At 35.4% G+C, this 14189-nt stretch overlaps 1 protein-coding gene across 1 annotated transcript in view; it reads left to right on the plus strand.

The window, feature by feature from the left end:
- Positions 1-14189, plus strand: part of MCMDC2 (minichromosome maintenance domain containing 2) — a 36537-nt gene that overhangs the window by 20273 nt on the left and 2075 nt on the right. Inside the window, exons 10-13 of the mRNA XM_060035164.1 lie at positions 2787-2953; positions 3468-3647; positions 6478-6620; positions 10274-10383. Coding sequence (XP_059891147.1) covers positions 2787-2953; positions 3468-3647; positions 6478-6620; positions 10274-10383 — 600 coding nt within the window. The remainder of the gene's footprint in view (positions 1-2786; positions 2954-3467; positions 3648-6477; positions 6621-10273; positions 10384-14189) is intronic.

Raw genomic sequence — 14189 nt, forward strand, 5'->3', positions numbered from 1 at the left:
TGCCTGTGTCCACCATGCCTTGCTGCCCTATTTCAAATAGCATTTGTGATCACTATGAGGCTTGTTAACACAATTTGTAATCAGTTTGATTCTTGCTGGACTCTCATGCATTGTGACTACACTGCAATTCAGTGCCCATGTTCCATTTCAAAACATCTTCCGCTGAGTGAGATGGGGAGCTGATAGCCCCAAGGAGGCCAAGCTTTCCATTTGAATCAGACTTGCTTCTGTAATAGGCAGTTGCATTCTAAGAAACACAAATGACCGAGGAACCCCATCATATCCTTTCTTACTTGGCTACTTCCCTGTATTTGCCAACCTCTTACACTGAAAATGATAATATAGGAGGGAAGGGAAAGATAGGGCAACCCGTTGTTCCTTTTCCTTTTAGTCCTTCCTTACTCATCAGTAGAGAGTGCTGGTGAAATGTGTGAATATCAAGAAACAAATTAAAAACAGTTTTGTGCAAAATAAAAATATTTCCCCTGTTCTGATAAGAACAAAAATACATAACTGTGTATTAATACTTCCTACAAAATACTGATGATGCTGCATATGAGTTAAATGCTCAAATATTTGTATTTAAGACTGGAATTGTACAATATAAATGGTAAAATTCGTGTCAATAATTTAAAATTTTAGTATTAGACTGACAGCTACTTCTATTACATTTTCTGGTAATAGCTTTATTGAAGTATAACTTGCACACCATAAAATTCACCCACCTAAAATGTACAGTTCAGTGGCTTTTTGAATATTCACAGAGTTGTACAACCATCACCACTATCTGTTATACTTTCAGAACATTTTCATTACCCCAAAGGAAACCCTGTACTCATTAGCAGTCACCCCCCATGCCCCCTCTCCCCAGAGTTCCCGGAAACCTAATCTGCTTTCTGTCTCTATGGATTTGCCTATTCTGGACATTTCATATAAATGGAATCATACAATTTGTGGTCTTTTATTACTGGCTTCTTTCACTTAGCATAATGTTTTTGAGGTTCATCCATGTTGTAGCATGTATCACTTCATTCCTTTTTAAAAAAATATTGATAAAATACACAATGTAAAATTGACCATTTTAACCATTTTCCAATGTACAGTTCAGTGGCATTAAGTACATTCACAATGTTACACAATCATCACCACTATCCATTTCTAGAACTTTTTCATAATCCCCAACAGAAAATCTGTACTCATTAAACAATAACTCTCTATTCCCCCCTATCTCTAGCCCCTGGAAACCTCTATTTGACTTTCTGTCTCTGTGAATTTGCCTCTTCACAGAATCTCATTCCTTTTTATGGCTGAATAATATTCCAATATATATAAGGGATTATATATATATATTTATATAATCACTTAAAAAATCATTCATCTGTTAATGGACCCTTGGGTTGTTTCTACCTTTTGGCTATTATAATGCTGCTATGAACATTGGTGTAAAAGTATCTGTTTAAGTGCCTGCTTTCAACTCTTTTGCATGTACACCTATAAGTGGAATTGCTGGATCATGTGGTAATTCTATGTTTAACTTTATGAGGATCCACCAAACTGCTTTCCACAGTGGCCACACCATTTTACATTCCCACCAGTAATGCACAAGGGTTCTGATCTCTCCACATCACCCCTATTACATTTTATAAGTAATAAAATATTCTTAAAAGAAAAAGCTTTATATAAAAAAAAGCATTTTCCCCTGCTTTTTGAATAAGAGGCCCATATTTTCATTTTACATTGGACCCTACAAATTATGTGGCTGGCCCTGGCTACTGGAATGACAAAAATTAAAAAGACCGACAACAACGGATGTTACCAAGGATGTAGAGAAGTTGGGAGTTCTCATATATTGTTGATGAGAGTATAGAATAGTACAACCATTTTGCAAACTGCTCTGGCAGTTTCTATATAGTTAAATATATATTTACCTTATGATCCAAAAGAAAAATAAACATGTATACAAAAAACTCTTATCGTGAACGGAGAGAAGACTAATTTGAGAAATATTTGGGAGATAGCATCCTAGGAATAGAAATGAATCCATAGATTGAATGCTTATAAGGGATAAGGGGAGGATAGAAAGGAGAATGGGATGTTTCCACATTTTTTGTTTGGGTTTTAAGTGGATCAGTGGTGATTCTCCTAATTGTGAGTAATGCACAAGAGCCATTTGAGGAGGAGAAATGATGAATTTGGTTTCTCACATGTTGAATTTGAGATATATTTTCTCCTAGTCACTCCTACTTAGATGGCCCACTTTCTATTATTCGTTTTGGCACATAAAAGAACATTGTTGGGGACTTCCCTGGCAGTCCAGTAGTTAAGACTCCACGCTCCCAATGCAGGGGGCGTGGGTTCGATCCCTGGGCAGGGAACTAAGGTCCCACATGCCGCATGACACAGCCAAAAAAAACAAAACAAAACAAAACAAAAAAAAACCCAGAACATTGTTTAATTTCAGCCTCCCTTGTAAGCCTGCACTACCTGCACTATGTGACCATTCTCCTTACTCTCTGCCTATTCCTCCCAGTTCACGATTCTAGCTACATACTTTGGACTGATGATACTCATCGTCAGGGGACACATAAACATTCAAATGTTTTTCTTTCCTTCTTTTATATGGCAGATCCTCTAATTTAGCCATATCTTGCAAAACAATCAAATTTACTTGTGTTTTTACTATCCAAATTTAGACTGTAAAATTCTGTATAATAATATTTATTAATTTATAGACATATAGACCAAAGTGAACTTAAATAACAAATGGATAATGTCTTTTGACTTAGCTGTGGAAAGTAGAAGCATCACAGTATACATCTCGGGAAAGAAGTTTGGGGATGATATGGATCAGCAAATGACTTTTCCAGTTCAGTGCAGTTTTTGGTCTTTTGTTGATATGGATTCATCTTCAAGAAGAAATGTACAGAAAACCAATACTCTAATTGGTCAGATGGTAAAGTATATGTGTATCTTATTGTTAGAGTGTTGTTCAGGGAATTTAGTCACAGATTTTAATCTTAATGTTTTTATTGTTCTTAATGTTTTATTATTATTTCTGTGCTTAATTTCTATACTTAATTGGGTACTAGAACTAAATAATGACACAGTTGTTTGAAAATTTTCAGTTTTTAGTCATGCAAAGCAGGTGTCTGCTCACTAGAAATTATTATTTGAATAGGTAGTGGGAGAGGCTTTAATGAATAATGTGTAAGAAGATACTCAGTAAAAAGCATTTTAGAAAAATTTATTATCACTAAGTTCCCATGCTATTTGGGAATCACTTTAAATAATAATTAATAATAACAAATAATAAAATAATTATTACAATTATAGTTTCATAATTTAATTAATATTATAATAATATAATTCTAATAATTTAAATAATAATTCTAAATAATAGTTAATTAGAAGTGTTTATAAAAATGCCAGTGTTTAATATTTGCCTTTTACATTTTTGTTTGATGTAGGATTGCAGTTTGATTCCAGCTAATCTCATAGAGGCATTTGGATTATTGATTAACTGCAATGAGTCATCTCCTTGCCACCCACTTCTTCCTACTGTGCAACATACTTTAAAGAAAGCCATTGATCCTGAAGGGCTGCTTTATGTAGCTTCTAAACAGTTCACAACTGAAGATTTTGAAAAGGTAAAAGTATGTGCTAATGTTTCTCAATGTAAATAAAACTCCCTTTGAACATTTAATTTTCCTTATTTAGAATTCTTTTATTCTAATTTGCTTCCAGCTTTTAAGCATTTTAAGGACATTGTATAGAAAAAATTTAGGTTTATAATTAAACTAGAAACTGTAAGGACATAGGGACTTCCCTGGCCGTCCAGTGGGTAAGACTCCATGCTCCCAGTGCAGGGGGCCCGGGTTCAACCCCTGGTCGGGGAATTAGATCCCACATGCATGCTGCAACTAAGACCCAGTGCAACCAAAATAATAAATAAATAAATATTTTTTAAAAACTATAAGGACATAGATATTAAAACATTGAGTTTATTCTTTGAACCACTGAGCAAATCACCTAGCTTAAAGCATTTCCATGGAAAGATTCAAAATAGAATATTTCTATAAAACATTATGTTGAGAGGCTTTATAAGTATACAGCTTTCTACATTTTACAGACTATTCAAAGGGAAACTTTATATGAATGCCTGCAGAGTTCTGACTATAGGGGATATCTCTCATGACTCACAAACCCATTTATTTTAATGTCCTGACCTGAAAACACGTGTGGTATGTTCAGAGAACCTGAGAGTAGATGATGCAAATTTAGTAATGCTTCTCATAGCTATTAAAGGTAGTCAGGTATTTACAAGTGAAGCCCTTTTATTATTAACTATTCAGAAATCTGTCCACAGTAGAGTTAAAGTATCTGTGTAGGATAGCTAAAAGGCATGGAATGTTGGGAAGTGGGAATCCATGGGTCATTAAATTTTTTGTTCATACCTGCCTTCCTTGTAGCCCAAATTGCATGGATAAAAGGTTGAAAGGTGGATTTAAAAATGAAATATAAGCATAATTTATTCACATAAATTAGAACAGAAAAAGAATAATATTTTTGATAAGGTCTTTTTGTTTGTTTTAGTATATAAAAAAAAGTAGTCTCTAGGAATTGGGATACTAAATAATATAGACACGCTAATGACCTGGAGAAATTTTTGCCCAGTTTTTCCCTGAAAGACAAACAAAAAAAATCTATGGATTTATTAGTCAAGCATTTACTGAATACTTTATATATTTGAGCCTCTTTCTGTTCTTTTATATTCTCTAAGAAATGTACATTTTTCTTCCTTAAATAGTTTATTATTTAATTGAGATATGAAACAATTAGGGACAACTTAAGTGCTAAGCTGGGTGGTGCTGACTATAAGTATTTCATGAATTCAGAAAGAAAGATATCAAATAGAATGCAAGAGTTAGGAAGACTTCAGGAGGCGGTGAGATTTTAGTTGGGCCTTAAGAAAAGGTAAGATTTAGATGACAGGAAGGATAGGCATTCAAAAAATAAAAATAGGAGCAAAGACATAAAGTAGAGATGAGTATAAATGGAAAACTGTGAGAAAACCTGCCCGACTGGAGCAAAAATTGTATTATGAAGTCATCAAGGTAGGTAGTTCTTGCAGAAGTTGACAACTGGAGGCTAATGCTAACTCCCAGTGCTGCACTCTCAGTAGCAGGGACAACGGGTCCTTTACTGAAAGGGGATATAGATGGCATATCACTGTGCCCCCATAGCATAAAATCTAGAGAGAGCTACCAATGTTATTAATAGTTTTATTATTATCCAGTTCTGAAGGCCTGGAGGGAATTGTGGAGTATAAGGAGAATAAAGACAGGACATATCCAACCCAGGACATATCCAGATCTTTTTAAAAGGTTATATTTAAAATATAGATATTGGGACTTACCTGGTGGTGCAGTGGTTAAGAATCCGCCTGCCAATGCAGGGGACATGGGTTTGAGCCCTGGTCTGGGGAGATCCCACATGCCACGGAGCAACTAAGCCCGTGCACCACAACTACTGAGCCTGTGCTCTAGAGCCCATGAGCCACAACTACTGAGCCTGTGTACCACAGCTACTGAAGTCCGCACGCCTAGAGCCAGTGCTCCGCAACAAGAGAAGCCACCGCCATGAGAAGCCCGCCCACCGCAACGAAGAGTAGCCCCTGCTCGCTGCAACTAGAGAAAGCCCGCGCACAGCAACCAAGACCCAACGCAGCCAAAGCTAAATAAAAATTTATAAAATATAGATATAATAGTTAATAGCAACATTTTATTATGGGTGATTTTTCCTTTTGGTTCTATGACTTGACAAACCAGAAAACAACACAGATGGTGAAAAGTCTGGAAATGATGTCATAGAATAAGGACTTAAGGAACTAGGAATCACTCAGAAAGAAAAAAGCACAAACCTCAGAGAAAACAGTGATAATCATTAAGTTGAAGACTTATTCTCTACCCAAAATCTTACTGAATCTCTAAGACCTACCTTCATAGTAGTTAACACAGTACATTTCTAGTGTTTGGTTGTGTTCTTTAAAAGGAAGGGAAGGAAGGAGGGCATGCAGCTCTAGGGCCAATGAGAGATAGTCTGATGGAAGTAAACTGTCAGAGAATTAAGGCTATTCAAAGGGAAATGAGATTCTGAGGGAAGCTCTCTCCCACTAAAAGGCTGTAAGTGAGCCTTTGTTCCACTGGAAGCAAAGATCTGATCGTCATTCAAGTACATTGCACAGAATATTTCTGTACTAAAAGGGAGGAAGAGATTATTCTGGGTAAACTGTGATATTCTTTATAAGACTATGATTTAAAGTGCTCAGTGACTTTGGGATGGCCCCAGATATTTAATCAATTTTGTTGTAAACAAAATATGCAAACTTTAAAAAAAATGACAGTATACTTTGGATTTTTGTAATATAGGTTCTATAATAAAGTTTGAATCTCTTAAATTTTCACACTTTCAATTTAGCTGCTTGCTTTTGCAAAGAATTTGAATGTTGAATTCAGCTTGGAGGCAGAAAGAATGATTCATGGCTATTACCTAGCAAGTCGCAGAATCAGAACAGATTCTATATGTGGATCAAAGCTGTCAGCATCTGCATTAAAATATTTGTAGGTATTCAATTTTAAAACCATTATTGACCTTTAAATGATGTGTTTTATTAACTGTCTCACTTGTTTTTTTTGTTTGTTTGTTTGATTGCTGGTTGGTTGGTTTATAATATACCTTGTTCCAAAAGAATTTAAGGTGACAATAATTCCTTCTGTTGTAGTATTGCATCATTTGAACCTCCAGCAGTTTGTTTTCACTAAATTAATTTTTATTGGATACCCTGTATCAGATATGTCTGAGAAAAATGCACTGAATTCAAGTGAAAATGACTGTTTTTTAAAATGGGGCTGTTTACATTCTAGATATTTTGTAGTTGAACCTAGAAAAAAAGTTAAGTATATTGTTCCTTGTACTCTTATTATTTTTTAAGTGTTAACATCTGTAACACCTTTTTAAATTTTTAATTTATTTTAATTATTTATTTATTTGGTTGCACCAGGTTTTAGCTGTGGCAGGCGGGCTCCTTAGTTGAAGCTCATGGGCTCCTTAGTTGTGGCATGCATATGGGACCTAGTTCCCTCACCAGGGATCAAACCGGGGTCCCCTGCATAGAGAGCTCAGAGTCTTAACCACTTTGCCACCAGGGAAGTCCCCTGTTCCTTGTACTTTTAAATACTTTAGTACACTCATGTATTATTGTTCCTTGAAAGGTTTTTTTTAAACTAATTTTTATTGTAAAAGTAAAGTACAGACATACTGAAAGAAAAGTCTAAAATAATGAGTAAAGTGCCCTGCTAACCCTACCTATTACTATTCCACTCCCTAGAGATAATCACTGGCAAGAGTTTTTGTGTATCCTTCCAGATATTATTCATTCAAATACTAGCGTATACAAATATGTAATTTAAATATGTGATGTATATCAAATACATATTTTATTTGACTATGTTATATATTTTAGATGAATATGTTATTTAAATATATTATATAAAAATATTTTTATAATATATAAATCGGTATATACCTATATGGATAGATATTCTCTTTTTGCCCAAATGGAATCATGCAGGTATACATATCATGATGTCATACTATCAGCGCATAAAGAATTACCTCATACTGTTTTAATAGCTGCATTACAGTTTTACTATGTTGTCATATGGCTGTACCATAATTTAAACAGCCCCCTGTTGATAGACCATTACTTCATTTAATATAGATTAACGTATAATCTCAACCAAATTATGAAGTAGGACCAGGGGTAAAATAATCCATTAAATAAATAAATAAATATCTTTTTATGACTGCAATACAAAATAAGACAAGTGAAGGACTGATAGGATGTGACAAGTATAGGACTATAAGAGATAAATATGTTCAGTTAATTTCTCCAACTGTATATTTATCTTCATAGAGCTAAAAAATTGCTAAAGATAGGGCAAGGAAGAAATTAATTGTGACGTTTTAAAATGGTAAACAGAATTGTATAATGCTTTCCATTTTCTGAAGTAATATTTCAAATATTCAATACTCAAAGCTTAAAAGGTTTGAAAGTCCTATTTTCTCATAATGCTTTTTCTCTGTAGTAAAAAGATATTTTTTATTTAAACTCACATAGCCTCAGTTTACATTTGACTATACTGATCCAAGAATAAAGCAGAGTTAATTTTAATATGACAACTCTACTTTTTCCTATTTTAGAAATAAACATTAGAGATGCAGATGGGTTTTATGAAATAGCAAAGTAAATGAAGCACTACTCAGAAGAGTCATAAACCTTGACTTTTTCTCCTCCTTCTATAGACAGGTACCTAATAACACCAGCCTTGCTTTTCTAGAGAAGTGGAGCTGAACAATGCTCTTTTCTTTCCTTGAAAGGCTGTGTTCATATTCTGTCCTGGTCAACAATTTTAGAAGAAGCTTGGGTGAGGACATCAGGAACATGATAATCAAATTTGTAAATAAACAACTCTGGAGAGATCTTCACAGGCTCAAATTATGATTTTAGTCTAGCAAGAAGAAAATTAATAGGACAAATGTAATGTCTTTTTTTTTTTTTTTTTTTTTTTTTTTTTTTTTACTTTTGACCTTGCTGTGCGTTTGTTGCAGTGTGCGGGCTTCTCTAGTTGCAGCTCAAAGACTCTGGAGCATGCGGGCTCAGTAGTTGAGGCATGCAGGCTTAGTTGTGGTATGTGGGACCTTAGTTCCCCGACCAGGAATTGAACCTGGACCCCCTGCATTGGGAGTGTGGAGTCTTAACCACTGGACCACCAGGGAAGTCCCTGTAATGTCTTTAATTAGGTCCCAACCTCCCTGGTATAAGTGTGAATACATTGGAAAGGGGTGATCTGGCTTAATATGAAGAAGATTTGAGATTTCATTATTTTTACATATAATATGAGTAAGCAAGGTAATATGGCTGTAAATAATACTGTGATTTGGGGTTGTAGTAATAGAACATAGTATCAAGAGTGAGAAGATGCTAATTCTGCCCCACCTGTACCCTGCTGATCAAATCACACCTGTAGCACTGTACTGAAAAGGAATATTAACCAAATCTGGTCACAAGGAGAATAGCCAAGATGACAAGGGGCTTGAAAATTATGTCACATGACATATTAAAAGAACTAGGAGGAACTTTCCTGGCGGTCCAGTGGTTATGACTCCGCGCTTCCAAAGCAGGGGGCACGGGATCCATCCCTGGTTGGGAGAACAAAGATCATATGCTGCGTGGTGCAGCCCCCGCACCAAAAAAAAAAAAAAGAACTAGGAATGTTTATTTTGGAGAAAATAAAGCATGGAGCAACTAGAAAAGCTGTCTTTGAATATTTGAAGAGCTGTCACATTTAAGAAGTATTAGACTTGTTTTGTAATCCCAGAAGACAAAACAGGGACCAGTTGGTATACATTGCAGTGAAACCAATTTCAGCTTACATTTATATAATCTTTGTGGGTGAGTCCCAAAATTTTCAAATACCTTATTTGAAATCACAATAACCCTATTAATTATTATTATCCCCATTTTATAGCAGAGCTTCAAAAAATCTCAGAAGTTAAATGATTCATACAAACTCACACAGCTAGTAAATTCTAGAGACATAACCCAGGTTTTCTGATTCCCACATCCAGCAATCATTCAAGTACATTAAAGCTAGCTTAAAAATAAAAAATAAAGGAATGGATTGCCTCATGATTCCTAGTGAATCCTAGGTGAAGTTCAAAAGGGACCGAATAATAAGTAGCCTGGGATGTTGTAGAGAAAATTCAGTTACATGATGGGATTTGAAATTTGCTGTCTAAAATGTCTTCCAACACTGAAATTTCAAGATTCTATGAGGACTTCAAATGGATTAAGAACTAGGAGAAAATACGAAGGATGTGTCTGTAAGAGATATTTAGTTAGGTTAATTTTTCCAACTGTGTATTTAACGGAACAGAACTTGGGGAGCGCAGGGTGTAGAATAATAAAGAAAAGCCAGGATAGAAACCAATTCTTTGATAATAAGTCAGGATACTTCCTTGTTCTGCAACAGTCTATTCAACTTGGTAGGAAAAAATGCTTTGAAAAGAAAATAAAATTTTTTAAAAATAAGAATATGCTGATATTTAAGGTGTGGCTTCTGCTCACACATATCTTGGTTTGTTCCTGCCAAAATATATATTATCTTTATAATATCAACATATTTTGATTGGCATCAGTTTTCTTTTTTAGAGTTTCCCTATCTGAAGCCCATGCTCGACTGAACCTAAGGAATAAAGTGCTTAAAGAAGATGTACTTATTGCAGCCTTATTATTTGAAACATCTCTAACATTGAAATATGGTAATCTATTAAGTTATTAGTGATCACTACAAATAATTATATTTAAACTTGAATATTCTTAATCCGGTAAATTAAGATGTTACATATATTTTAAACAATATTTTAAAGAATAATAAATTTCTACCACGTAAGTCCTGTTTGAATTTAAACATTTAGTAATTATTTACAGGTAGTATCATTATCTGGTATCAGGTTCCTAATTGTGCATGATTGTTTCTATGCTTGAACTTTTGCATTGCTTAGAGAATTCTGAAAAAAAAGTATGACACATGAAATGATTTAAAATTTATCTTCCTTTTAAAATAGCATGCAACATTTAATTGTCAAGCAATCCCCCAGAGTGGAGTTAGACACATAGCCAAAGAAAATGTGATCATCTTGCATCACCACCTTCTCTCAATTGCTAGTTATAATACTGTGACTATAGCATTTAATTATTTGAAATCAAAGGAGCTTATCATGGTTTTGCTAATAAAAACATAAAGGGGCTCTTAAAGGTAAGAGTAAAGAGAATTATCCTCACAAAGTTCTTTTTGAATTATATGAGACATTAATTTCGATGAGATTTACCATCCTTCAAACCAAACTTTGGTTCTGCTAACCTAAAACAATAAAACAGCCAGTTATTTTATCAGCAAAACAGTTTTATTCAGGAACAGGAAAGAATTGCAATTCAGGACATTGCAACTATGGTAAATCACATGCAAGTCTGGTAAAGCAAAGAAGAAACTCTTCTCTAGAGGAGAAGTGGAGTTGGGAGGGTTGTTCTAACAGAAAGTCCATTGGAGGAAACTGGGAGTTCCAAGTATAGTGGCTTTTCATTGGCTGTGTTGTGACAGTCTCTCTTTAGTGGCGCTATTGCCGGGCAAGGAGAAAATCTTTCTTCCTCCTGCTGGTGGTAACCAATAGTTACCTCCTGCTGGAGATGCAGGGTATGTCTCTTCCTGTTGAGATCTGTATTGATGTTGAGAGGTACATGCATGAGAGCTCCCCCTTCTGGCCTCCCGACTCTATTTTAGTGAGATTTTTACTTTATTTCAGTTCCAACCCTGGGAGTGAAAGGATGTATTAACACTGACTTTCCTGTATGTATATGTTTAGTGTTTAAATTTGCTTCAAATTCAATTTATATTGTAATAACTTTTTACAGAGATCCATTAGAACATTAGAACTTTGTTCTATAATTATCTAAATCAAGAATTCTTAACCTAGGATCCATGGAAACTGAGGGAGTCCTAGGGACTTGTGAATCCCTAAATTATATGTAAATTTGTATGTGCATGTGCTTTCTACCTTTTTGCTTAGGGAGAGGAATCATAAGTTTTTTTAAATTTAATTTTATTTTTTTATACAGCAGGTTCTTATTAGTTACCCATTTTATACATATTAGTGTGTACATGTCAATCCCAATCTCCCAGTTCATCCCACCACCACCACCCCTGCCGCTTTCCCCCAATCATAAGTTTTTTGAAGTATGTTTTAGAGTTTCATAACCCCCAGAAAAGGTTAATTATCATCCTGAATTAGTTTTACCTACCAAAAGAGAAAATCGCTTGTTCTCAACCAATATTAAATAAGAAGGATAGGTATTTTTGTTTTTAACTTGCTTTATCTTTATTTTCTTATTCTATATTTTAAAATATACTTGATAAAATCTAAGACATTATTTTACATACCATGAAGAAAAAAATGCTGCCAATTTTACTGTGACATGCTATCACCATCAAAATTGTTAAGATACAACTAGATTTCAGTAAGAAGACAAAAATGTGTGTCTTTGAACTTAGAAACTGTGGTATTATAATATTAAGGACTCCTGTGACTGAATATGGCTATTTTCACTTGATAACTATTTTGTCAGGACTTTCTTGAAGCATATAAGAAAGCTTTTGTTGAGAGAAATAAAACTATATGAAGTTTTTATTCCTTTAGTTACTTTTTGTTTTCATAATAAGTTGCAGTTAGGTATATTCTTTTTCAAGTCTTAGCAAAACAATGTTAAGAGCTCCTTAAATTTTACTTTAAACATAGCAAGAAAATAATCCCTACTCAGGGACATTTTTCTTGGATGCAAAAACCAATAGTTACATTTATGAACTAGATTTAGGAGTTGGGCGGTGGGGAGAGGGAAGAATTAAGGAAACTCTCAGGTTTCTGCCTTGAGCAACTGAGTGGATCATGGTGCCATTTACCAAGACTAGGAAGAAAGAGAAAAAGGTTTGGGCTGGGGCGGGGATCAAATTATAGATATAAGTTTGAGACATCCTACAGAGATATCAATAGACAGATATAATAATCTGGAGTTTAGAAGAGAGTTCTAACCTAGAAATACAATTTAGGGATCATCAGCACAGAGGTGGTACTCAAAGCCATGGAATGGATGAAATCACAGAGAGAGAGACTATACGGAGAACCCCAGGACTGCCTTTGAAGAATTCCAATACTTAGAAATGGAGTTGAGGAGGAGGAACTAACAAATGAGACCGAGAAGCAGTTGTATTATAGAAGCCAAGAAAGAGAGTGTTTCAAGAAAGGAGTGTAGTGGTCAACTGTATCATGTGTTGCGAGTTTGAATAAGATTAGATTTGGCCATCTAGAGGTTGTAGGTGGTCATGATTAGAGCTATTTCAATGAAGTGGGGATTCAGGTGGGATAGGAAGTGAAGATATGGAGACAGCACATATAGACAACTTTGAGAAGTTTGACTATGAAGATGAGGAAAGAAATAGGGTATTAGCTGGAGAAGGATGCGTGTTCCAGGAAGGGATTTTTTTTTTTAAGATAGAAGATAATAGCTCATATGATGTGCAGTAGAAAGTAAACTAATGAAACTACAGAAAGAGGGGAAGATCAAAGGTGTAAAGTCCTTAAAAAGGTGAGAGGGGATGGGATCCAGAGCACATGTGAAGGTAAAGGCCTCTTATAGAAGAGTCACTTCATTTTATAGGAGGGAAAACAATGGATACAGAATCAGGTAGGTCTGTAGATTTGGTCTTTTACTCTCCACAAGGTCAACAAGGTCATCAGCTAAAAATGAAAGGTTTGAGGAGAAAAGAATGGAATGTAATAGTCATTGCGGGGTGGGGTGCGGGGGGGAGGGGGAAGAAGAGCAAATGTGTTAGAGAAACTCAACAGGGTTGTCAGGCAGTGCAACTGATCATCTCAGGTTTCTGTGATTCATTTAAAGTGAAACCAAGCAATGCCAATTGTGTGTTTTTCTGCCTAGCAGCCTGAATGCAGGCACAAGGTAAATGGTTGGGTTCATGCAGAGTTGAGGTTTTGATAGATGAGTGTGGCAGAGTGTTGCAGGGGGGAAGGGAGTGTGGGGACTGGCAAGGGAGGGACTCAAATTGGCTAAAAGAGGGAAGTGAATTGAAGGAAGCAGATTGGAGGTCTCTGAGATAGAAGACCTGGAAGCATAGGAGGTAGTATAGAGAAGAGGGATATTTGAACTCATGGTTTTGAAGTAAGTTTCTGGAGATATTAGTTTCCTCTGATTCTGGGAATGTGTGGTGGAGGTAGAGGGAAAAGGTCAGGACACTTGGAGATTGGCAGTTAAATGGGTCATTCACATGGAAATCGCTGAATGGCAGGTATTAGGGAACAGAGGAAGATTGTGAGCCAAGTACTGAGAGCTGATTGTTGACTTCACTGTGGAAGGGGAAAGGATGATAAAGCCCAGGTGGCACTGGGCATCAAAGGAAGAAAGATTTTTAACAAGAGGAAAGAACGGTCTGGAAGCCGCAAAGGTGCAGCAATTTAGGCAGTGACTCTTTCTTGTGACACTAAGGTATGTGGGGTGTTTG

The sequence above is a fragment of the Delphinus delphis genome, chromosome 17, assembly GCF_949987515.2.
Source record: "Delphinus delphis chromosome 17, mDelDel1.2, whole genome shotgun sequence".
Taxonomy (NCBI): domain Eukaryota; kingdom Metazoa; phylum Chordata; class Mammalia; order Artiodactyla; family Delphinidae; genus Delphinus; species Delphinus delphis.